Source organism: Acipenser ruthenus, chromosome 20 (genome assembly GCF_902713425.1).
Source record: "Acipenser ruthenus chromosome 20, fAciRut3.2 maternal haplotype, whole genome shotgun sequence".
NCBI classification, from domain to species: Eukaryota; Metazoa; Chordata; class Actinopteri; order Acipenseriformes; family Acipenseridae; genus Acipenser; species Acipenser ruthenus.
Window position 1 is genome coordinate 5,550,075 of NC_081208.1, and position 24,952 is coordinate 5,575,026.

General features: G+C 42.4%; 1 protein-coding gene across 3 annotated transcripts; it reads right to left on the reverse strand.

Annotated features, from left to right (window-relative positions):
- Nucleotides 1-17: 17 nt before the first annotated feature.
- LOC117425009 (polyamine-transporting ATPase 13A2-like) lies at nt 18-24,902 on the reverse strand. 3 transcript variants are annotated; one of them, XM_058993302.1, is made up of 29 exons: nt 24,774-24,902; nt 15,687-15,778; nt 14,091-14,258; nt 13,420-13,478; nt 13,210-13,279; nt 12,858-12,937; nt 12,420-12,497; nt 11,942-12,011; nt 10,860-10,994; nt 10,594-10,660; nt 10,028-10,159; nt 9,654-9,821; nt 8,919-9,029; nt 8,735-8,781; nt 8,441-8,629; nt 7,236-7,442; nt 6,968-7,081; nt 6,696-6,852; nt 6,254-6,374; nt 5,940-6,064; nt 5,342-5,517; nt 5,070-5,180; nt 4,730-4,809; nt 4,249-4,401; nt 3,822-3,918; nt 3,066-3,289; nt 2,589-2,740; nt 2,246-2,418; nt 18-1,869 (listed from the first exon to the last, which is right to left on the reverse strand). In XM_058993302.1, the coding sequence occupies exons 1-29, from the start codon at nt 24,781-24,783 to the stop codon at nt 1,702-1,704; spliced, it is 3,534 nt and encodes a 1,177-aa protein (XP_058849285.1). In that variant the 5' UTR covers nt 24,784-24,902; the 3' UTR covers nt 18-1,701. The 3 variants fall into 3 exon arrangements, with proteins under 3 accessions (XP_058849285.1, XP_058849286.1, XP_058849284.1); XM_058993303.1 differs by lacking the exon at nt 24,774-24,902 and adding an exon at nt 19,134-19,510; XM_058993301.1 differs by lacking the exon at nt 24,774-24,902 and adding an exon at nt 18,778-18,857.
- Between the last annotated feature and the right edge of the window lie 50 nt (nt 24,903-24,952).

Sequence of the window (24,952 nt, forward strand, 5' to 3'; positions counted from 1 at the left end):
TATCCAAAAAGTGACAATTTTTTTGCCAAATGTAGAATCTTTTATTTATTTTTATTGTAGAATATATCTATAAATAAATAACTCAAGAGACAACCCAATTAACTTAAAAAGAAGTTTTACACATCTGGGACCTCATTTCCACATGCTGGACAGATTCACACACCATACACAGATTTAATACATTAATAAAATATAATACTAAAATAACAAATCACAAGCATAACAGTAGTTCAAACATAAAACATTTTTACTGTCAACAGGTATTAAGGCAATATTGTATTCATAGTGAAAAATAAACCCAGGTAATTTCACATCAATTACCCATCTAAAAGTTTACCGCAGTAAAAGCATAGCAAAGTGTAATAAACCAAAATCAGAACATGGTAAAGAATAGCAAGGTATGGTAAAGCATTTTATTTAACATGGCAAACCAGGTAAACTATGGTAAATGAATAGTGTAACCATGGAAAAAGCGTGGTAAAACAGTGCAAAAATACTGTACTTTTATAAGGGTAAATACCTACCTATCGTATTTATGCTATAAAAATAAAGTGTTTACATTCATGGGAATAGGCTGCGAGTAGAAAAGGGGTTCCTCTTAAACTGAGAGATTGCCGTGTTACAGTTTTATGATCCCACCAAAACCACAGTTCCTCATGTGCATCACAGTACAGGAAGTGAATGGGGAAAGGAAATGCTACATCAAACTGGTTCCACTTCAACACCAGGCAACATTAAGAGCATTGGCATAACAAGAAGCTAGCAAGCTATTCTAATGAGACAATGTTGGATGAAAGCCTTGATAATGAAGTGTTTAAACTACACTACTGCTATTAATATAAATTCATTATTTTATTGTTATTTTATATTAAAAATCCAAAAATTGGAGCAATATTTTGGGTCAGTCCTTAAAACTGGAAACAAACAGCTCTTAAAAACAGGATTTTAAAAATACTTTATTCTAGGAGAGGTCCAGTTCAGTTTACCAGCAAATTGTTGTAACATGATTCAAGCAGACTATGTGAATACATGGAAAGGGGCTGTATACAAGAGGTTACAACTGTATTACAAAACCTTGCACTGTACACAATTGTGCATTGAATGGCATTTGTCAGTAAAATGATTGTTTACTGTAAGATATTATTGCATGTCCTGACAGCACCTAAAAAAAAAAAACCTGTCAAACCGATAATAAAGCACTACACTGCCCCTTCGGGAGATCTTTACTGTGCAAGTTTACAAAATCTAATTGAAGATCCAGGTTTTAAAAGTGACTTCAGCGGCAATACTGTTCTTTTAAAAGCAGTGTTATACAGACTATGCTATGGTTTTGGCTATGCTGGCTTCAGGTTTTAAAGGGCTGCTTAGTGGTGGCTCTCTGCGCTGGTTACTGGGTTTCTGAAGCTCTGTGCAGGGCGTGCTTTTTGCTCAAGTTCCTAGTCAGTAGCATTGCAGCCCTGTTTACTGCTATGTTTCACAGAGGAATCTGATGGTGGCCACTCACAACTTCCCAGTGAATAAGCTGTCCAGCGATCAGCCAAATGAAGCTGGTGTTTCGAGCAACAGGTAACAGCATGGTTTCGATGCCCCTTTTTCATTTGCGTCCGTTGTTAATTTTCCGCAGTGAGAAAGCTGCCAGTTGAACGGAATGTAAAGTGTCATTAGTGGATCTGGCAGGGGAGCCGAGCCGAGCTGGGCCGGCTAACTGCAGTCAATGGCAGTGTATGGCTTGGCCTGGATGACTTGGTCCAGCGGAGGCCACGAGGGCTGCTGACTGAGAGACACTTCCAGCCGCTTGTGTATCTTCTTGGACTGTCTCTTTCCACGAAGCCGCCACAGGCATTTCAGCATGCCGTGGTCTATAGCAGTCTGAGTGGGAAGAGAAAGCAAGACATCAAAACAGCGGGGAAGATTTAGAAATGCACCAGACACAACAAGATCATGTCAGGATCGGGTTTTCAATACTGTAAAAGCAAAGGCAGCGACTGGAATATCTAACAGTAACAAGAGATCATTATTGGCAGATCTCAGAGTAACACCTAAACAGGAAGGACCAAAACCATGGATAGCCTTATAGTGCTGGGCAACATTTCAAAATCAGTACGATATAGTTATAGTTATATATACAGACAAAGGTGTGTGCGTGGACTGGATACGATAATGAAATGACTAGTAACTGGCAGTGGCAAGAGGTTTGCAAAACGTATATAAAGTGTGCTGCGTGGCTATCAGATCTCACACTGACCTCTAGCAGGAGAGCGCTGATGAAGTTCAGTCCAGACAGCGCCAGCAGCAACAGCTTGTAGTTCATCTCCGGGACCACTTTGAGGTGCAGCACATTCCTCATGAACCCCACCGGGTAGAGAGTGAGCCAGCCCATAACAGCAGAGAGCAGACACAGCACCACCAGGTACAGCACTGTCCAATCACAGCACAGAGAGGGAGAGAGGTTATTGGATACTGTACAGCACTGTCCAATCACAGCAAAGACAGGGAGAGAGGTTATTGGATACTGTACAGCACTGTCCAATCACAGCACAAAGGTGGAAACAAGTAGAGTCTTGTTTAAATTCTAAGAGAACTCTCACCGTTGGTGTAGAGGGGTTTGCGGAAGGGGTACCCCTTGGATAGGACAATGGCAACTATCAGGTACTGGAACCCTGTCACACAGAAAATGCCAGTGTTCTCGTAGTTGGGCAGGTTTTCAGGAAACATAACCGTAGAGTTCAGAGGAACGAACCTAGAGGAGTACAGGGAGAGAAAAGCATTTAAAAGAACACCCTCCGTCTATCCATTATGATGTGTGATCATCACAGACACCAATACAGGCCAGGTGCTGAGCGCCTGCATAACACATGCTTCATAGAAACAGAATATCCCTTATTTGTCTGGAGTACTGTTTACTAAACCAAGGCTGTTAAAAACTTAATTTGACATTCCCTTTAAGAGTTACGGCCACAAAACAGGAGAGCTGTATTAGCATCAGCAGGTTAATGTGCCTACATGGGCAGTGCAAGTGCACAGGGGAGCTGTATTGGGCTCAGCAGGTGGGTATGGAGCCTCACCAGTCCTGGGTCTGGGTGATGATGAGGGTGCTGATCTGGATGATGACAGACAGGCAGGTCTGCAGCAGCAGACTCCCCAGCACAGAGATGTTAATGAGGCTGCCCTGGGGCCGCTGGGCACACAGCTCCTTAGCAGGGCCAGTCTTGCCCATCAGGATGGCCACGGAGGTGGTGATGACCAGGTCGAAGAACAGGAACTGCAGGTCACCCAGGTTCGTGTTCAGCTAGGACAGATACAGTAATATAAACAGCTAGAACGAGAGACGCTGTTGCACTGGTCTAATCGTAATTCAATAGAAGTGATATTCACATGTTCTTCAATACAGAAAAAATTATGGAAAGGAAAGAAAGTGTTCAAAGAATAGAAACTTCTATTGCTATACAAACAGCAACTAAATATGACTTGGATTAATTTCCAATTACTACCATATCACCTCAATTTAATTTTGATAACTCACGAATACCAGTTAGCTAGCTATTCAAAACAAATTAAGCTTTTAAAGCAATGGCATTCATTATTTGGGATATGCAGTTGTCAAACAAATTTTCAAAAGAATTTACTTATATGGAGACTACTCCCCCCGGTGGACAATACTGGAACAACATTCATCAAAACACAATAAATGTATTTTTTATTTTAATAGATTTAATCTTAAAACCCACCCTTTGCTACTAAGCTCGAATAGACAAGTCCAAAGTTTAGCGCATTTCGTAATTCAGTTGAAGTAATACAGCCTACGCATTGCGGATACTCACAGAATACAAGATGAGCACTGAGACAAACTGGATGAGGCTGTACAGGGCCATGTACTTGAAGAGTCCGAACGAGGTGACGAGGGAGCAGCGGCCTTCCCTGAAGAGACAGACAGGGCAGAGATTGAACCACACAGCACTCTGATACAGAGGGAAATACAAGCACACTGACAGCACAGCAATATAATCTCTTGAAATTACAAAACAGCGGAATGCAGAACGCAGCATTTTCATAAACACACGCACATGCAAACCTCCAGAACCGCTTAGGGGGAAGATTGCTAAAGTTTTATTAATAAAGGGACTGATTAGTACAAGTTTGACCAAGTCTCTTTTAGTATCACCAACTAGAGCTCACAAGAATACTAATCTGTTTAGTGTCATAGAAATGGCTAAGGCCAGCATGGCAGTGAAAGGCAGGACTACAGACCGGATGATGAGTGGCACACACTCGATGTTGTCGATCTTGGAGGTGAAGGGGGAGGCGATGGAGGCCTCAGCCTCGGACAAGGAGATCCCAGCATCCGCTGCCTTCAGAGCCCCGCAGTCGTTAGCTCCGTCCCCACACATCCCCACGCAGTAACTACAAGGACAGGCAACGGTGAGACAGACAGACAGACACAGAACACCACAGTCATAGGCTCCATCACTGCATATCCCTGCACAGTAACTGCAAGGAGATGCAACGGCCTGACACACAGTATTAGGCTCCGTTATGCACAATTCCTGCAAAGCTATGGAATTGTGAGAAAGACAGACAGACAGACACGCACACACCAGAGTCCTGCAGTAATTGAATCCATCACTGCACATGTTTGCTCTGCAACTGCGAAGAGATGAGACAAACAGACACACACACACACACACACACACCGCCCCACAGTCATAGGCTTCATCACTGGGGCACTCACTTGATTTCCTGCAGTCCCTGCACCAGCTGAGTCTTCTGATCAGGAGCCATCCGTGCAAAGATTGTTCCCTTGAGCAGGATCTACAACGAGACAGGAGGGGGGAGATGGCTTGAACACTGCAACCTACAACCCTACAATATCATACGATTCACAGGTTTATATATTAATGGTCCCAGAGGCCTCAACTTTCAGCTCTTCCAAACTTTGTGTTAAAAACAAGAACAGATGAACGTTGCAGTGATTTATAAAATACTGATGGGGGGCTTCTGATTTGTGGCTAACATTCGCAATGTGTACATGTTCAATCCTAAAGATTCCAGTAAGCAGTGAAGCAGCTCACCTGAGGCAGGATGTCTGGGAAGTGCTCACACACCACAGCGAAGGACTTCCCATTGAGGGCCAGGTGGTAGGGCCCCTGGTCCAGGAAGCGACTGCCCTGCTGATACAGGCCCTGGGAGGGACACAGAGGAGAGAGTAGGGTGGGTACAGTATGGTATTCACTTTTTAAAAATGTGTATCCCTTTAAGGTTTAGAAATTATAACACCCTTTGGCAGTGAGAATGGTGCTGTATCCAATGTAGGTCCGATTTCAAGAGGCAGGGCGGAGGGTACCTGTGTGATGATCTCCGTGCTGTCCTGTCCCCCAGCTCCTGACTCTGCCAGCAGGAATTTGAGGGTGGCTGGACTGAGGTGGGAGGGAGGTGAGCCGTGGACGAAGATGAGCCTCTCCCTGGGGGCCACCATGCCACAGTTGCGGGCCACGTTGACCGCAGTCAGGATGTTGTCTCCTGCAAGGCAGGGGGCACAGAAACATGTTCATCTAAGCTGGTGGTGGAGAAGCAATGCCCCAGTTTATAAAAATTGTATTTACCTCTATGTTGGCTGTGCGACAATAAAAAAAACAGTTGCAATGCTAGTTAACAAGCAAACTGAACTCAGAAAGCGACCCCAAGTTGTTTATTGCTAGTATGGTGAAATTCACTGATTTTCCAATAACCTCGATCTCACCCATTAAGCAACGACAGTTACACCTAATAACAAGGTTTTATAAAGAGCTAGCAAGAAGTCCTATAAATCGCACAGGGGGAACACTTGGGCTAGTGCCTTCATCAGGGCATTTGTTTCTCTTCTTGTGAGGAGCTGATCACTTAAGACACCGATGAAGACACTAGCCAGTACTCTCGTCTCCTGGAAGGTAGCGCAGTCCTACCGGTCACCATGACTGTGCGGATGTTGGCATTTCGCAGCGTGGAAATCACAGGCCTGGTCTCCGGTTTCAGCAGGTTCCTCATCACCAGAAATCCCAGGAACACCATCCCACTCTCCACACTCTCCCTGGGACACAAGCAGAGATGCCCTTCATTCACACGAGCACAGAACCAACCCCCTGGATGTTAGATCCAGGACATTGTGGATTTCCTTTATAATAAACCTTTTTGTTTAATAAACACACCCTAACAGAAAACTGTTTGGCAAACAGGAATTGCAGCTATTGCTTGGCTTACATGCCACAGTAACTCATACCTCTCTAGCTCTTGTAGCTCCTCAAAGCTGCTTTGAGTTTTCACGGTCTTATAGGCCAGCCCCAGGACCCGAAAGCCATCTCCAGTAAACTCCTTCAGTGTGGCTGTGAAATTAGCAGGAACTGAGGGAGGAGACAGTAAAGCAATGCAAATAACACAGCATGTTACTGGAAAGCTTTTTTAACAGCTTATATTCCTATAAATCACACAGGTTGAACTGCGACTGCCAACAGTAAGCATGCATCTAATATAAGCCCAGTACACATACATTACTGTGAACGTAGCCTAGCCATGAATTAAACAAATTTACAAATAATCAGATCTCGAGATGGAATAATCAAATCAGAAAAGGTCAAAGCTATTTCTTGACTATTTTACCAATGTTGCTGTGGACACCCTTTTCAGGACTCTAGGGCTACAGAAGCATTCACTACCGTGATTACCCGTTTCTTTCTTGCAGAGGCTGGCCACCATCTCTGGCGACCCCTTGAGGTAGGCCTCCACAGCGCCACCCGCTGGCCTCTTTACGAGCACGCTCATTCTCTGCAGGCTGGAGGAGAAGGGGAAACGCCTCACAATCCCCAGGGGCTCCTCCAGGCTCTGGGAGAGGGAGAAACAGACGTTATGTGGAGGCAGGGGTAGGATGTTATACATTACAACATACAAGATACGCAGGGAACACACAGTGAAGTATTCTCTGTGGTCCGGTACTCACAATGCCATAGGGTTGCTGCTCCACTACAGGGGGTCTCATCACACCCACCACCTTCATCCCAAACTCCTGCTCAGCTCTGGCCACTGCTTCCTCTCCCTCAGGCTCCTCGAGCGCCTGTAGAGGGCGCAAGAGAGCACACACAGTCTTACTGCACAGCACTAGCAGGGGAGAGGGACACACAGTTTGATCTAGCTCGTGGATGTACAGACAGATAGAGAAAGCCACAGAGACAGAGGTCTGTACAGACGGGTAGGTAGTGGTTTCTCACCCAGCCGATGGAGTGGATCATCTTGAGGTCAAGCGGGTCTCCGATGAGCCGTTCATTCAGCAGGGTGACGGAGTGGCAGCACGCCAGCACTCTCAGCACCGGGGACTGGGGGAGCTTCCTGGGCTCGGGGAGCAGCGCCTCAAACCCCTCCCCTGTCCCCGGGACCACCCCCCACACATCCAGCCCCTCCTCCGTCAGCGTGCCTGTCTGAGAGACGGAGAGGGACAGTCAACACAGCCCGCACACAGCACTCCAGCTGCCTACAGAGTGCGGCACACTATCCCCGCAAGTGACAATCAGACTGCTTCACTCCGTGCCAAATTGTACAGAAGCTTGGTTGAATAACTAGCAGTGGTAGAACACGTATTTGGGCCACTGTAGGTAAATATTTTTAAACCTGTATGAGGCACAGCAATGAAGACTTTTCAGTACAGTATGCTCTCGCTAATCCAAACTGACCTATAAACCCAATCGGAAGGAAATGCATGCGGACAGCATCTGTAGAAACTTCAATATCATAATTCTGTGAAGTGCTTAAAAAAAAAAGTATAAAATAAAACAAAAGACTAGACAGGGCATTTTTAGTACAGATTCACGGCATAAAACTAGCTCCCAGTCCTGGGTTTCTACTACACTCACTTAAGGATATCATTTAAATGATCAGCAGCAAGGAGTTTTTGTTCATTTCTAATAGCTGCATGAATTCTCCATCCTCCCATGCCCGCTCCTTCTCTTCCCTAGCCCCTCTGTGGTGTAACCAGCTACTGGAGAACTTAAGGACTGCTCCATCTTTCCCTGCCTTCCACAGCCTCCTCAACACCTACCTGTTTAGAAGCACCTGAAGGTCTCTTGATCTACCCCTCCTACTCTGCACTGGACTTGCCTGACCTAAGCACCACGTTACTGGATCCTCAGCTACTGTATTATTGCACTGCTATGTCATTGTAACTTGTAATCCTAATTTGTTGCATCCTATTTCATATTGTATTCTATTAGTTGCACTTACTGTAAACTATACTGTATTTACATATTAGTCTTGCATTGTAACCCTGTACTGCCCTGTATTACCTGTAAGTCGCCTTGGATAAAGGCGCCTGCCAAATAAATAAATAATAATAATGAACTCCTGAACAAACTCAGGGGAGTTCTGAACCCCAGGACTGGGTGCAGGGCTAGTGCGAGTTTCAAGATCATTCGTGGCTCACCTTATCGAAGCAGAAGAGTTTGATCTTGCCACAGACGTTGATGCGTGGCGGGCTGATACAGAACACCCCGTGCTTCTTCAGCCGGTTCTGCGAGTAGATGGTGCCCGCGGTCATGGCAGCGGGCAGAGCGGGGGGCACCACGATGGTGATCAGGTCCAGCGCGTGGATAATTATCCACTTCCACGGAGCCTGGGGACACAGGAAAGAGGAGGGGCTGCTGCTTTAGGGCCAGACCGGTCAGGAAGCGCAAACATATTTAATAATACAATTATAAAATAAAAAAAATGCTGTTACCTTATTTCTATACAGGGTCACAAGGCTGTAAATAGTGCCAATCCCAGCTAAAATTCAGACAAGAGAGAAAAAAAAAAGAACAATTTGAAACATCTGGCTTGGTTACTCAAAGTCAGCAAACATATGTTTGACGTTGCTAATAAACTGATTTCCAGTAGATTGATTTAAGTGCGAGTTACGGTACCTAGGATACCGAGAAATCCAACAAACTTCATGGAGTCTCGATAGAATTTGAAACTGATGGGTTTGGGGTACAGGATGGAGCTGATCAGGTCTCCTTTTGCTGTATAAAAACCTGAAAAATATTCATACAAGACATGAAAAAACAAAAAGACCCATAAAACATCTTCCAGACGCATCAGAATGTAGTTCTTTTGTCATTAGTGTGATGATATACAGGGGGTGGACTGCAAAAAAAAAAAAAAAAAAAAGCACACATTTTTCCTAAATGGAGTTTTTGTTAAACTGTAAACAAATGAAGCCATCAGCGCAAATATTTGACAAGTCCCACTTTTCTGAAACTGAGAAACACACACTTGAACTTCCAGACCGCCTGTGAGTGTAATTATATAAGTTTTACAGGCTCGTGCTTAGACTGGCTTTATAAACACTACTCACAACTGTTTGATACTTTGACAGAAAAAAACGTAGTCCTACACCTACCATTTAAACCACTTACTTACAAGTCAAGATAACTTGCATGAATGGATTCAATTTACAAGAACATGTATCGAACCGATATTTTAAAAATATGGGCTTATAAGGCAACAACCTCCTTAAATACGTAAAAACTCAACCTTATGAGGCTACATTTTAATGTTTTCAGACCCATACGTCTTGTATGACCATCTGAGGGAAGTCACTCTGCTTCAGTATCGCTCTCCCAATTAACTTTACACATCTGGTGCTTGCTCGTTACCTGTCCGAGTTACCACGGCGATGACCCCGTCATTACCCAGGGACCGGGCCTGGATGACCTGTGTGCCACAGAACAGCGTGTGCCTCTTGTGTTCTTCGGGGGAGTACTGCATGCCAGCAGCATGTGAGCCAGAGGGTAAGGGGGTCTTCATCACTGGAACACTCTCTCCTGTGAGACAGCAGCCACAAAACACCCCCTTAATACTGCAAAAAATACCTCAAAACCCAATACCACTACAGGGATGAGAATAAGGAATTGCATGGAAATATGCCGTTTTACCGGTTCTCTATGGATCTCTATGGATAGCCATAAACATAAAATCTTCCAGTGTTGCTGGCCAGTAGAAAATGTAGGAGCAACACATTTATCTTTACCTGTTAGCATGCCCTCATTGACCATGCACTCTCCAGCCAGCAGGGCTGCGTCACAGGGCAGAAGCAACCCATCAGCGGGCACCAGCAGGCAGTCCCCAGGCACCAGGTCTAGGGAGCTCACCGACTCCATTACTGAAACAGAGAGAGCAGGCTTGGGACTGGGAAACACAGTACAGGCTCTGAGCCCACACAATCACAAAGGGACAGGGTGGCTCTAGTGGGACTGGGAGGAAGGTGGCATGGCTAAGTGTCAGAACTGAAGACTGGATAGGACGGGTGCTTACAGGGATGCTCACAGCAGTTCATAGGGAACAATGGGGTTACCCATTGCTATGCCAAACTATGAAACAGAAGGGTAGAGTAGAAAGGATAGAGGGGCTGTTATGGGCCATACCACAGCCTTACTTTGTCTGCAACAGTGTTGAACTGTATTAAAAGACTGAGAAGTCTTTTAGACAAGATTTTAGTGCACTTCTAAATTGAAATGGCACAACGACAATACTGTTGAAGAATGCCATTATCCCAGTAACATGTTTAATTCTCTGGATAGATTTAGAGTAACTCACTCCCTGATGACCTCAGAACTGTTACACCGATTTTCATCTGGGCCATGTTTCTCAGAGTGGTACTTTGCTGTTAGAAAATAAAATAAAAATACATTAATACAGAATATAAAAACTAAAGTCATATCACAATTGGATATGCTTTTCTTTATATTCAAGTAAAACTCTGACGCGTGACATGCGTATCCTCTGAGGAAGATAATGAGCACTCGTCTAAACACCTCACTAATGACTGCCTGATATTTGCATATGTAAGTCAAAATTGTTACCTTCCTGGTCTCATACAGGGAGAGAGCAATGGAGACGGCTGAAATAAACAGGATGCACACAGCGTAGTAATAATAGTTATCAAACATCCACAAGGTAATACTGAAAATCTGGAAAATGTAGAATGGGTTCAGCACCTGTGGAGGAAGCAGACAGGACATCTGGTTTTGATGGGGCATCCCAGCTCAGAGATCTGAACCCCAGCCTAGAGAGGGAGAGTTCCCCAGCCCTGAGATCTGAACCCCAGCCCTGGAGAAGGAGAGTTCCCTAGCCCTGAGATCTGAACCCCAGCCCTGGAGAAGGAGAGTTCCCTAGCCCTGAGATCTGATACCCAGCCCTGGAGAAGGAGAGTTCCCTAGCCCTGAGATCTGAACCCCAGCCCTGGAGAAGGAGAGTTCCCTAGCCCTGAGATCTGATACCCAGCCCTGGAGAAGGAGAGTTCCCTAGCCCTGAGATCTGAACCCCAGCCCTGGAGAAGGAGAGTTCCCTAGCCCTGAGATCTGAACCCCAGCCCTGGAGAAGGAGAGTTCCCTAGCCCTGAGATCTGAACCCCAGCCCTGGAGAAGGAGAGTTCCCTAGCCCTGAGATCTGAACCCCAGCCCTGGAGAAGGAGAGTTCCCTAGCCCTGAGATCTGAACCCCAGCCCTGGAGAAGGAGAGTTCCCTAGCCCTGAGATCTGAACCCCAGCCTAGATTTTCCCACCTTACAGATCTGAACTCCAGCCCTAGGGACAGGGAGTTTCCCAGCCTTGATATTGCATTTTAAAGCTAAGAGATCTGAATTGAAACGCAAGGATTTACAGTACATGATTCAAAATGTCACTATACATTCTCCTTCAAAACCCTGCAAGTCATTTATCTAGTGGGCTATCCATCACAATGGCTTTGTTTGTAAACTCACAGCATGACCAGTTACTTTACTCATATTCCATTGCAGTTGTATATACTGAAATCCTGTAACACTTATCAAATATAAACTGGTTGATTTTTGTCTGTCCTGAAAATCGGAATTGGAATTGGATTGGATCAGCAACAATGCAATGGAAACGTGAAGCCCCCCCCCACCCCCCCCGCCTCACTCCTACCTCATCAATGAACAGTCGGAGGTAGGATTTCACTGGCACGTCGATCAGGTTTGGTCCATAAACCACCTGTCTGGATCAGAAAGACAGAAGACAGTCAGTCAGCACTGATCTAGCTATGTACAGGCAGTGTAATAATATCAGATTTGATCACAGTACTGTAAAGCTCCCACATCATAGAATACAATGCTGACTTATAAACTGCTGTATCATGTTTGGGTACATATGTGAATGAGGGCATTTTTACAAGTGTATTCAATGCAATGACTGTGACAAAATTACAATGGAATAGGAGGCACTTTGAAATCGTGTGATTAAACTCCTTCATTGCACATTTAGTAAGCAGTACTGTACTTACTCAGAATAACTTTTCATGCAATAAAGCAAAAAACCATAATTAACTTGAACCGAGTGAAATATCTAAAGTGGTGTAGACGTTTGACTGGGAGAAGCTGATGCGAGCCCCATTCCCAGCACTCACTTGGCACTCTGATTCTGTCTGCTGAGCCCGGTTCGGCGGCGATAGATATCCCCACAGGTCCAGTTTTCATCCAGCTTGCTGTAGAGAGCACAGAGACAGAGGGGGCACATTTATTGACCAGGATTAAAAAGTGTAATAAAGCATAGGTAAGCATTGTAAAGAACAGCAAGGGATGGTAAAGCATATTAATAAACATGGCACACCAAGAAAAACAATGGGAAATCGTTAGTATAACCGTGGGAAAAGCATGGGAAAACTAAAAAAATACTGTGGTAGACTTTTATAAGGGTAACCCCAAAAGACTCAACATTTACAAGGGGATCCTGAGGGGTCCACAGTGACTTAACTATCTACAGCTCTAAAAAAAAAAAAACACCAACAACGAAGCAAACAAGAGAGCAACCGGTCAAAAGAAATAGTAGGACTGAGTCGGCGCACCTCACTTTACAGAAAGCTCCTTTTTTGTCCATCCAAATGTAGCGCAGGCCCTCGAATACGTAGTAGCGGAGGAATCTTTTCTAAAGGAAGATAAATAGATTGATGTCATTCACTATGAATGTTTAGGTACTGTATGTAAAAAATGGCGGGAAACTACTTAGTTGAAGGAATGAGCAGTTCCTTTATTATTCAGAGTAGTTTCTTGCTAGCTTAATACAGTTGATGGTATTCCTCAATTTCCTCCTAGAGGAGAACAGGCAACAATGAAGGGGTAGCGGATTCTGAACTTCCCTGAGTCGTCCCCCGCCCCCCACACCCCTCACCCCTCACCACACCACACCACACCACATACCTCCTCTTTGTGGAGCTGCACTGTGTCCCGCCAATCATCTTCTTCAGACTCCGCCCCCAACTGCTCCAGGCTGCAGACGACAAAGGTTACCATGGGAACCAGACAAGCAGGTGACTGCTCTAGTAACCAATTGCCAATAAAATAGTTAACAATGTTAACAAAACCGCAGGTGTTTAAGACAGTGCTGTGTAAAGCGGTTTGAATGCTCACCTTCCTTCGTCCACCTCTTCAGTCACCACATCCACAGCGAACACCTGTCCATAGGAGTCCTGCAGGAAACGGCATGGGAGTTAGGAACTAATAACCCTCATGAGGTCAATGTTCGCTTTTGTGATTTATAATAAGCTAAGTTTGTGTGTTGGGTATCTCTCATTATAACATTTATTTATGTATTTACCCATTGAGACCGAGGCCTTGTTTACAAGGGGTCCTGGAAAACAATAAGGACAATTGTACAAGCAACACAATAAAAACACGTGTGGTTCAAACTTAATCAGCAGCACACAGAGATCCAAGAACAGTATAGGACTTTTCATTATTTGTTAATAATGAAAAGAGAAAACCTAAATACGACTTCATGACTTAGATACCTACACCTAAACTTAGGTACAAATTAACAGATAAATCAAAACACAAAATAGATAACAAACAGACTTTGGCGTAGAATGGAACTCCAAGATATTTAAAGCCAGAGAAGCAAGGGGATCGAACCGGTTTTCACTTATTCCCTGGTTCAGCTACTACATCCTGTACTGAGTCCCAGGTACACTCCGAGCTCTCTCACATCATGTACCAGAATGAGATACACAATCAGTTTTGTATTTTATCTTAGTCCTCCAGGCTGCCGTGAACGTTTTCCCCCACCACCATGGTACTCTTACCCGGATGATGATGCAGTCTGCCTGGTAAAGGGGGCAGGGTCGGCACTTTGCTTGCACACCCAGCTTGGGCCTCCAGTGGAAGATGATGAGCGGGAGGCCGACGGTAAGCAGGGTGAAGAGGTGGCACAGGACGACTCGCCATAGCACCCGCTGGTACCCACACACATCCTGGCAACAACGAGAACACAGGGGAACATGGGGTGAGGATACACAGCCAGGCAGTGACAGGTAGGAAAAGAGGAGGAGGGTGCAGAAAAGAATTCGGGGGATACAGGTGCCTGTCCAACATCCAACGGACAGATATGAATGCAAGATGTATACTTCAGATGTTGCAGGTCTGGAGAAAACACCATTTTTTAAAGAAACTGATAAATGAAGCAAGTACCAAAGAGATTTTTCAGAAAGGAATAAAATCATTTTAAAAAACAGACTAAAACTAGCAAGACATTTTATATTGTATATATACACACACACACACAGTACCAGTCGTAACATCCATGATATGCAGCAAGTACTTTTAAGTGTATCAAAAGACATGCTGCAGAACATACTGAAGATTTTCTAACTGAAGGAATTAGATGTGACAATCATTATGAATGGTCAAGCATCTCTCCAGTACAATTTGGACACCTTCCAGACACAGCCCATGATGGCCCTACGCCATACTGAGAGTGTCATGGCAGTCCTTTCTACACAAAGCAGCCTTTGACTAGAACAAAAGTCAAACGACATTTATCAGCTTCTCTGAAATGCAGAACTTATTTTTATTAAAGTTCAGTCACATTATCAGCTCGGACAAATGTGTGGCTATGTTAAAATTTGTAAGTCACGTCAATAAAACGCCCCTGGGGCATCTGATCATGAGTTTCATATTATAACTTTACAGCAAATAAAGATGCGTCTCTTTGCTTGTAACTGATAAACGATCAGGCTTTCTGCGTTTCATAAGAATGCTCCATCACATCACATTCCACGGCTTAACTGGATTCTTGTGACACAGAACAGAAACCCACTGCCTGTTTGCAAACCATCTCCGACTGGATTCAAATGAAACTTGTGGGTTTCAACAAAATGTGTGTGTTGTGGTATTAAATTATGTTGAAGCAATCTATACATGATCTTATCTTGGAAGTAAGTGGGTTGAACAGTGGGCGTAAAACTCACTAAACTTTTACACTTAACAGAGCTATCTGACTCTAAATTCCTTCAGTATGTTATTTATTTGCTTGTTATTAGTACCACTCTCAGTTTATTTCTCTAGTACTCGAGAGTACAGATTCTCAATTATTGCAGTTGAGATTTTTAAAGCAGTACATTCTGTAAATAAAAGCCATTTCTGTGGATTTGCATTTTTTGTGGCGGTTGGAGCTTACTCAAATGAGGTGGAGCAGTTAATCAATGCAGAGCAGTGGTACTCAAGCCTAGCCCTTGAGATCTAGTCCAGTCCAGGTTTTTACACCAACCAGGTTCTAAAGCAGTTAACTGAACCTGCTGAGAGGCAGTTAACTCATTTAGGACCTGCTTGGAATAAAGACCTGGACTGGAATAGATCTCGAGGTCCAGACTCGAGTACCACTGATGTCGAGTCATCATTACCATGCAGGTCTCTGTGTTCTTCTTCTTCTGCTGCAGGGTCCCGTAGCAAGGTTGCTGCTGAGACTGCTGCTCAGGCAGCAGCATATCCTTATCTGAAAGACATGGGCATCAACACAGAGCCATTAGACAAACTGAGACCCACTGCAAGAGACAGCATCATTCACACTGGCAGGGGGGGCCGGAGGTCTCAGACTGCGATAGTCTATCTGAGCATCAGGCACAAGTAAATGTAATAAGATGATAAAGAAACTTAGAAATTGAAACTGTTCAAATGTATTGTACTCCAAATGGTTCTAACCTATTTAAAATAGTAGCAGACTTCCTAACCCATATTTCATGATTCGATATTTAATATACCATGACTTGAGGCTAGCCTTGTGTGTCAACTGAGGATTCCATATTGAAGTTACCATGGTGAGGCCAAATAAATATACATGCGGTTCTGGTTACCCGACCGACCCTATTTTTTCCACCTGCAAAGGATGTGTTTTGCAGAATGCTTTAATTCTGCTCGGCAGGCAGTGTTCTGCAGCGCCGGTACTGTGCTAGGAAACCACAGGGGCATCAGCTTACTGACGTTCAGATTTGCAATGTTTTACTGTATATGAATACTAGTTCACTTTGACCCGGTTAATCCAACACTTTTCATTTGTCAAAATTGAAATACTGCATTTGAGATATTAACGTTACTTGCAAATACATCATTGCAAATCATGTTTCTATAAGATAACAAGGATGCACCCTTTAACAAAAGCTGTTTAGTGTCTAAACACAAGTACCATGATAATATTAATAAATCAGGGGTTAATAACAGAAAACTGATACCGATGTTAAGCCTGACATGCAAAGTGAAATTAATGCAGTTTAATATGTTAGTTTCAAAAATCTGTCACACTAACTGCACTGCAGACACAGCGCTGTAGCTCCATTACAGAGAGGCGCTGTTTGAAACAGTTCAGGAGTATCAGACAAGAACAAGGAGTCATACCTTACAGTGGAAAGCCAGATTTGGTTGAGCTAGTTTAACAATGCAAGAAAGGTTAATATTACCAGTCAATATTTGCCTTAGGCTGCGTTTCCCTGATTTTAGGAATGTTAACATCATACAAACTATGAAACCTGTAACAAACTGGTTTGTGATTAGAAATGACATTGACTGAGTATTTTTAGCACATGAACTATAAAAGCAGCAACTAGGAAGCACAGAGCTTGCTGAGATATTTTGTACAGTGGTTGGCAGTGCAGAAATAGGCAGATCCTTTTTCCAGGGACCACAGATTGGAAGCTGTTCTTCATTCAAGCATGCCAGAGTACTTTTTGGTATTCCTTTGTCAATAGTCCATATGAGCCATTGCAGATTGATGCCTTAAGGGTCATTGTAGGAACTGTTCATAATCAAAGCAGGCCAGCATCTTTCACTACCATGATTCATGATAGGGATATAAAAAAAATCCTTTACATAAAATAAAACAAGAGTCATACAATCCCATGCAACAATCAAAGCAACATAGAAATGATAGAAAGTGTGTTCTGTTACACCTGTATTACCATCATTAATACCAATATATGTTACAGGGAAGCCTGGAGTAACTGGAATATATTGTACAGCTGTAGCCTATTAAAACATTATGACTCTCTATTCAAGGGAGTGCTCTCAGTCACTTGACTACTGTCTAGTAAAAGAAGATGATGATTTGATTAATCTGTAATAATGCAGTAACTAAGTAAATAATAATAATAACTAGATGGTAACTTTACAAGTAAAGTTGTAGGGCTTGCTTTAGCTCTTTAAAAGTATTTTTGTGGTAGTGGAAGAAGTTTAAAAAGTTTTACTTTTTAAAGAAAAGCAATTACATACAGTCAAAGTTAAATTTAGTAAAATAATTGGTCTGATTACTTTGATAGACTCCTATATCAACCTTATTACTTTGGACTGTGGGGCAGTTAGATCACACATTTCATCAGACATGTACCGTTTGATTGGTAAAAGATATTTTTGAACCGATTTCAGATTTGAGAAGTAGAGGAAGATTTCATACACAAACTTTTTGTCTAACTTGTTGGGAAAGTGGTCAAAGTAGCTGATTTGTGTCAAAAGTTACATCGTTTACAGTGAATAGAATGCTGGAAGTCTGGGAGTTTTTAAACAATGGGGAGCTTCAGAATGTTGAAAAAAGTCCCATTAAAGTGAATGAAGATGGACAAAAAAGGACAAAAAGCTTAATAGTTTAAAAAGTATAAAAGATATCAAAAAGTTGTATGCAAGCACACTATTCCAGACCGGTCTACACGTTTTAAAGTTTGAACGGCGTTTCTAGCTTAAACAGTGTAAGAGGAGTAGCGTGCCAAAGAATAATAATAAGTATGTCGAAGATATGAAGTGGGGACTCTTGCTTCGTAAGCCCCACTAATAATAATAATAATAATAATAATAATAATAATAATAATATTAATAATAATAATAATAATAATAATAATAATAATTTAAGGACTACCAATGCCAAGTCAAAAAGGCTTGGTAGTCCAGAGGTTAAAATAAGACTTTCCTGAAAGTTGCCTGGTGTTTTACAGGCTAAGCAGCCACAAATATCGAGTCCCATTGCTGACCAGTTAATTACAGTACTGTAAGGTATTAAAAATACACCTAAATAGTTATTAAGGCAAGAACCAAACTAACTAGTGTTATTTTAAATGCAAATTTTAACCTGAGCCGCATGTAAAGCATTTTACCCAAACAATGCAAAATTGTAGTAGAGAATTTGCACGTACATCTTGGTAATAATATACATCACCGGCCACGGCTGTAAGGACTATTTAAAGTTACAGTATGCCACTATGTCTACACCCACCGTTGGAATCTTAATGCGTGTACTGATGTTAGAAGCGCCTTTGGCATCTGCTTGCTATAGTCTTTTATAACGTAAACACAAATTCTAACTTTATAAGAAAGCAGACACTGACAGTCTTGTGTACAAAACCATTTCCATCCAGTCTTGCCAATAGGAAAAAAAAACAGCAGGGTTTTTTTTCAATTCCAAAACATTCTTTTATAATTTGTATTTTGTTTTAAAATCCGTATGCTATACCACACCTTTAAAATATGTTGTCTTCTTATCTTTAAAAAGACTGCCGCTGCATAAAGTCGCATTAGACATATTGTTTACCCATGTCTCATATTTCACGACACCAGGAAATTGAAAACAGCCTCAGGCTTTAATCAGTTTAATCAACACTGTGTTATCCAAAGCAACAAGTTGAATAACGAAGAGGATTATTAACAGCAACCGAAACCATCCAATTATAAGTAAATACACCAGCGTGGCTAATGGTAAAATAATGTGCTGCTCTGTTCAATTAAAAACACAATGGTTACATTACATAATCCCAAACAGCAATAGTGCCACTCGTACACCTGTTGAAAGCAGTTCTGTCACCTCCGTTTCTTACCTGACGTGGCTCGGTTCCCTCCGTCGCTCTCTCGCTCCCCGCTTATCCAAAAACAGCACACCTGCTACAGTAAATCCAGATCCCTAATTTCACCTCCCCGACCCCCTACACTCCACCGGACCGGCATGTGTAACGCTGAAAAACACGCCCTACCTGTCCTCTTCTATTCTTTACCTAGCCGGTCGACTAAAACTGGAATTTGGCCACACCCCCATCCACATAGCAGGTTTTTTTAAACCTTAATTTTTTAACATGGCGTTTATACACCACCACATGTGCTTGCAAAACTGGTTACAGTTTACTCAATACAATATTAATAATATAAGTAACAAAACAACGTGAGCGCGTTAACACCCGATACGCATGCCAGCGTCAGTGACACACTGTCGCTGGAGGTGAACAGCGCTCAGTGTCTACTGGCGCTGGTGTGTAACACCTGTAACATGTTCATCGTTAGACGCGATCTGGATTCAAGTACAGTGCTGACATGTCATTTCCTAAAATTATATTAAGCGAGGTTTCGGCTAAATATATAAAGAAAAAAGGGAGTGTATATTTTAGCACTAGTACAACAAGACCATGGACGGAATTAAAATGAATGGACTATAGAATAGTCGTTATTTATTTATTTATTAACAATTTAATTGGTTTAAAAGCAAACAAGATTATCCATAAACTAATGTTAACAGAAAATAAATATAAAAAGAGAATTTCGACAAAAGTTGCCGGGAAGCACTGTCGCTCCTGATTGGTTGTTTCTACACGCTTTGAAAAGGGAGTCTCGTCTTCCAGAATATCACTTACAATGTGCGCCATCAAAAATACAAATAAAGTTTATAAAGATGATTTCAGCAATCTAAAACACCACACGAACAATTGTCATGTGACACTTTCTATATTGGCTTGCCAGCTTACAATGGGCTGCTGGTCCGCGGCGGTGCTGCACTGAGCGCTGCTTTAACATGTTACAGGTGTTACACGCCTTTTCAACTCCAGCGACAGTGTGTCACTGACGCTGGCATGCGTAGCCGGTGGCGTTAAAGCGCTTTGTGTCGTGTATCCATACACGGGGGGATTTAAAATACCGCGGTAGAGGGTCACGTTTAACAAGGGGTAAATCCGGCTGTTAATGTTTTAAAACTGCTACTGATCATACAAGTTTCTAGTTTGATAGTTTCATAACATTAATCTGATTTTCCTATCACAACAAAAATTGTGCAAATTGCATTTAGGCGTAAAGAAATCTGTCCCCACTGTTACGGTTTTTAGCACTCCACGTATTGTATAACCTGTACCAAATCTTATTGTTCTTATAAGAAATCAAGTCAAGTAGACACACGTTTCAGCTTGCACCTTCATCATTGCTGGGTCCTATAGATGTCAGGCTGTGGAGCTATTGGGTTTACCTTTAGTACTGGAAGTAATAGAGTACCAGTATGTTAACTTTCTAAAGCTCCAGTGTGGTACACAATGTGTTGCTGATGCTTAAAAACATAAGCAATTTTAAAGCTTTGGTTCTCACCACTTTGATAGAGAATTACACGATGCAGTTAATATTGAACCTTGTGGAGTTGTTGCTACTTTTCAAATGTATTACCTTTACAAAAATATACTGCCATAAACTTTTTTTAAAAATGAGAAAAAGTTCCATTCCTGGCAAACCAACGTGAAACAAATAATGAAATACATTAAAAAAAACAACCTAAAAATCAATAAATACAATTAGGCTACATTTTCTACCTACCCTTTTCCCTCAGTCTCCGAGTTAGGGAGAGCTGAAGTCCGCTGGCTTGGCCCTTCTCCATGCTGTAGCCGGTTAAGGATACAGATCTCTACCCTAGCTCTGGATACAGATGCAGGTTGTGGGTTTCTCTGTCCACTCAAGTCCCCTACACACACTCTCATCTCCATTATACTCCATTCTCTGCCTGTTGCTAAGCGACCCTCGTTTTCTTTGCTCTCATTGCTAGGATATGCCGCTGGCTTCACGGTCCAAGCCTGTTTATTTTTTGTAAACATCTTCTCAAGAGAGAGGCTTTGATGGTTACAGTAGCAGCACATGTTTGCTTTGTTAGAGGAGAGCTTCATTGTATGCCGGAGACTGAAGGCAGCAAACACATAAGAGGACTGAAGTGTGAATACGATCAGGACGGCTGGGTAAACACTAGACCTGTCTCCTTCCAAAGGGCTCAAACCTGGAGAGGATTTTATTAAATTATTAATTTCAGTTTATTGTATGAAAAACCCTTTTCTGTCCCAGCACTATTTTAAACTGACCTGGAATTGTCAGTTCAACTTAAAAGCACAGCATTCAAACTGTAGAGTGCATATCTGTGATTTAACAGCAAGTCAGGCCAGAGCCGGATCTGCTGAAGCATGGAAATTGAGATTTTCTGTGCGGTCGCTCGCCCATCATCACAGAGCAGACACCGATCATGGAGTCTGCTGACGGTTAACAGATCACTGTGGGGATGGCGGGGTGCAGCTAGTACTGTGATGTCTATCCTGTCAAGGGATCTTTTCCTTCTTGTTTGTCCTCTCCGTAGGTAGGTAGGCAGCTATTAATCTATCTGACTGCACCTTTCAGCCACATCTGAACTTGTACTGCACTGTCTGTCCCCAGCCGTTAAAACAACCAGGGGTATATCAAGTCTGCAAGATGCTGGAAGACAGCCTAAAGTAGAAGGTGCAGCATAAAGCGTTTTTTAAAACAGAAGTACTACAATAAGACCGACCACACTAATAAACAGCAATAAGTTTATTATAAAAGAAAGTGGTTCTGTATTGCTTTATACAATACAGTATAATTATTGTATGACTTGTATTGTAACACTTGAATGTATTTGTATTTGCTTGCGATTGTAAGTCGCCCTGGATAAGGGCGTCTGCTAAGAAATAAATAATAATAATAATAATAATAATATACTGATATTGACGTGATACAGTCATCTGAAACATATACAGTATAGGATGCTATGTAGAATAGAAGCTGATTTTCACCCACTATAGGTCAGAGCGGCCAGTAACCCTCTCTAGTGGAGTGGATATCAGCTTGTATCATACCACTCTCTATACAATATTCTATATACATTATATTACTGACCTTGTCTCCCTCTATACAGCCTGGGGTCCACAGGAATCTATAGGATCTCAATTCTGCTGCCCTATAACTGTACACCGGCTGATTTCATTTACTGTTTAGGGTTAATAAGGTGGTAAAAATGATCCATACTGCATTATTAATACAGAAGCAGCCTTGATCTCTGCTGTTTGTCACTGCTCTGCGTTCAACCACATGAGCGAATAAATATTGTACAAAAAATCTAATAGAATAAAAAAAGACTTTGCAATGCAGAAGGTCATTGGGTGGACAACAAGCCAAAACTGCTACGATGAGATTTGAAAACTGCAGATTCAGGAGTTTCACTGGTTTAAGAAACAGGAAGCACATGACCAGCTGGGAAACTCCTAATCAAAACGGGAGCTGCTTTTTCTTTTGAGATGAGCCAGCTGTTCCCAGCCTGCTAAGTAAAAAATTTGGTTTGTCACAATATGAAACTGTCCCCACTGTGTATCATTCCACCCCCTTGTATCTGCCATTTTTCAGTCATTGCATTGCTACTCTAGGGCCACTGTCTGCTTGCATTGTTATAGAAGATTCATTGGTTCTGGAAGCCTGTCCATTTTGTAAGCATGGTCTCTCTTTCACAAGACAGGAAACAGTCCTGGTGGTGACTCAAGGAGCTATCTACGGTCTACTCCCCCCCTTCCTGCCTGTCAATAAACACCTATAAATTACCTATTATTATTATTATTGTTATTATTTATTTCTTAGCAGACACCCTTATGTTTTTTTTTACTGGAGCAATCGAGGTAAAGTACCTTGCTCAAGGGTACAGCAGCAGTGTCCCCCACCAGGGATTGAACCCACAACCCTCCGGTCAAGAGTCCAGAGCCCTAACCACTACTCCACACTGCTGCCCTCATTCATTAGCAGGCTGAGAGGTCAGACCTGGATTAGAATGTCCAGTAAAACTTACAGTAACAACAAAAACTGCAGGTTAACAGAACAGTGGGACCTCCATAGTGTATACTACTGCCAACAATTAGCAGGTCGAGTGAACTTTAATAAGCAGCTTTGAATGCAGAATGCTGTTATCTGAAGCACGTGTATCAACAAAATGCATAATCTTACACAACCCAGCAGCAGACACAGTGCTGGGTGGAGAGTCTTGGGTGAACTGTGCTAAGTACCTGAAAAGTGTAATTCTAGAACACTACAATCCTGTGTTTCTCACAAGGGTAGAATTTGCACCTTTTTCTTAAAGGAAAAATAAAACTGTGAACGTTACTGGTAAGCAACGGCTTGTAAGGTTAATTAAGGGGCTTTACTAGTTTTCATACCTTACCAGAATATAATTTAAAAATGAACGCTATCCATTGAGTTAATAAAAAAAAACCCAATGCTGTAAATTCACTCTCCACTTCGCTCCTAACCTTCATGTACAGTGAAATGTGACTCAACAAACAGAAATGAGTCATCACTCATCACCATGGAGTCCTGACAGGTCAATCACACCTCTTTACTCCAAGCTGTACTCTAGACAAGAGGAACTGAGAGGCAGTGTGGCAGAGTGGCCTTGTGGTTAGAACTGTGGGAATGTTCAGAGAAACACACAGAACCAATACTACTGTAATCATAACCTTGATAACATACAGTATTCTTTTGCAGTCATACTTTAATTGACAACTGTGACATTATGTAAATATAGCAATAAAGGCTGTGAACTTCCTTTGAAAAACTTGAACAGGTACTACAGTAAAATGGACAAACAGAAGCACAGTAATGTAACAGTATTATAAGTTTCAAATTGCAATGCAGATACTGCTAGAATGTATAAAACACATTACACAATACATTGGCAATACTCTGTGACTCAAAATGAAACACTATCCTAATAGGCAAATACGGTAATGGAACAGCTTGTTGTGTAATTACAGTATATTGTTGCATTGGTGTGCTGAAAGTGCAAAAATAGCAAGATGCCAGGAAGCACTGAAATTGGTTGGAGTCATATTAACCAGTGATAACACTGTCACATGACCTCCCCTCCACAGAAACGGGGTTAATTTCTCTTTCACGTCTCACTTTAAAAACACACACAAAGCACAAAAGAATGTCCAGTCACATTGTTAATATTACTTGATTATCATATACTAGAAGATCTATTCATACACATTGTATTGGCAAGGATGAAACGTTTTTACAGCACTCTACAGGAAACCAGTCATGCAAATAGTACATGTTCTGCAGAAACCACTGCTAAAAGTAGCAATATTTGTAAGTCAAAAACGTAAAACACAGGCCAGCATTGTATAATACTGTAACTAATACAAATAATAAACAGGTCACCCTTTAAAATGTACAATATGTATAACAATATTACATTCCGCAGAATGACAGCACGTTTCAGCTTCAGTTTACATCACATATGTATATCAGAGCAGTCTCTGCCACACATCGCTGCCAGTCAAAGCAATCCCGAAAAAGGCTATACCGGCTACCCTGTCAGTCTGGTTCCCCTGTTTCCACAGTGTTCGCACCCCCGTCACGCAAACCCGTTGCCTTCCCAGTCTTACCTGCACTCATATCTCAGTCATAGCGAACCGTTCCTCCAGTCGGAACACCAGGCGCGTACTCGTCCATTTTACGGGAACACGCCAGCAATTCCCGTACTATTACACACAAACTAAGTAAAGCGAGCGTCAAAGTCAACGCGCGCACCCGTCTCCATCAAATGACGTACGACAAAAACATA

What these genes read in the sequence shown, in the direction of transcription:
- LOC117425009 (XM_058993301.1), bottom strand. Translation starts at nt 18,841, where the DNA reads ATGTCTAATGCGACTTTATGCAGCGGCAGTCTTTTTAAAGATAAGAAG. An exon ending in GAAGACAACATATTTTAAAG is followed by an intron (nt 15,779 to 18,777) that starts GTGTGGTATAGC and finishes CATGTCTTTCAG; the next exon opens with ATAAGGATATGCTGCTGCCT. An exon ending in CCCTGTATGAGACCAGGAAG is followed by an intron (nt 10,661 to 10,859) that starts GTAACAATTTTG and finishes ATTTTCTAACAG; the next exon opens with CAAAGTACCACTCTGAGAAA.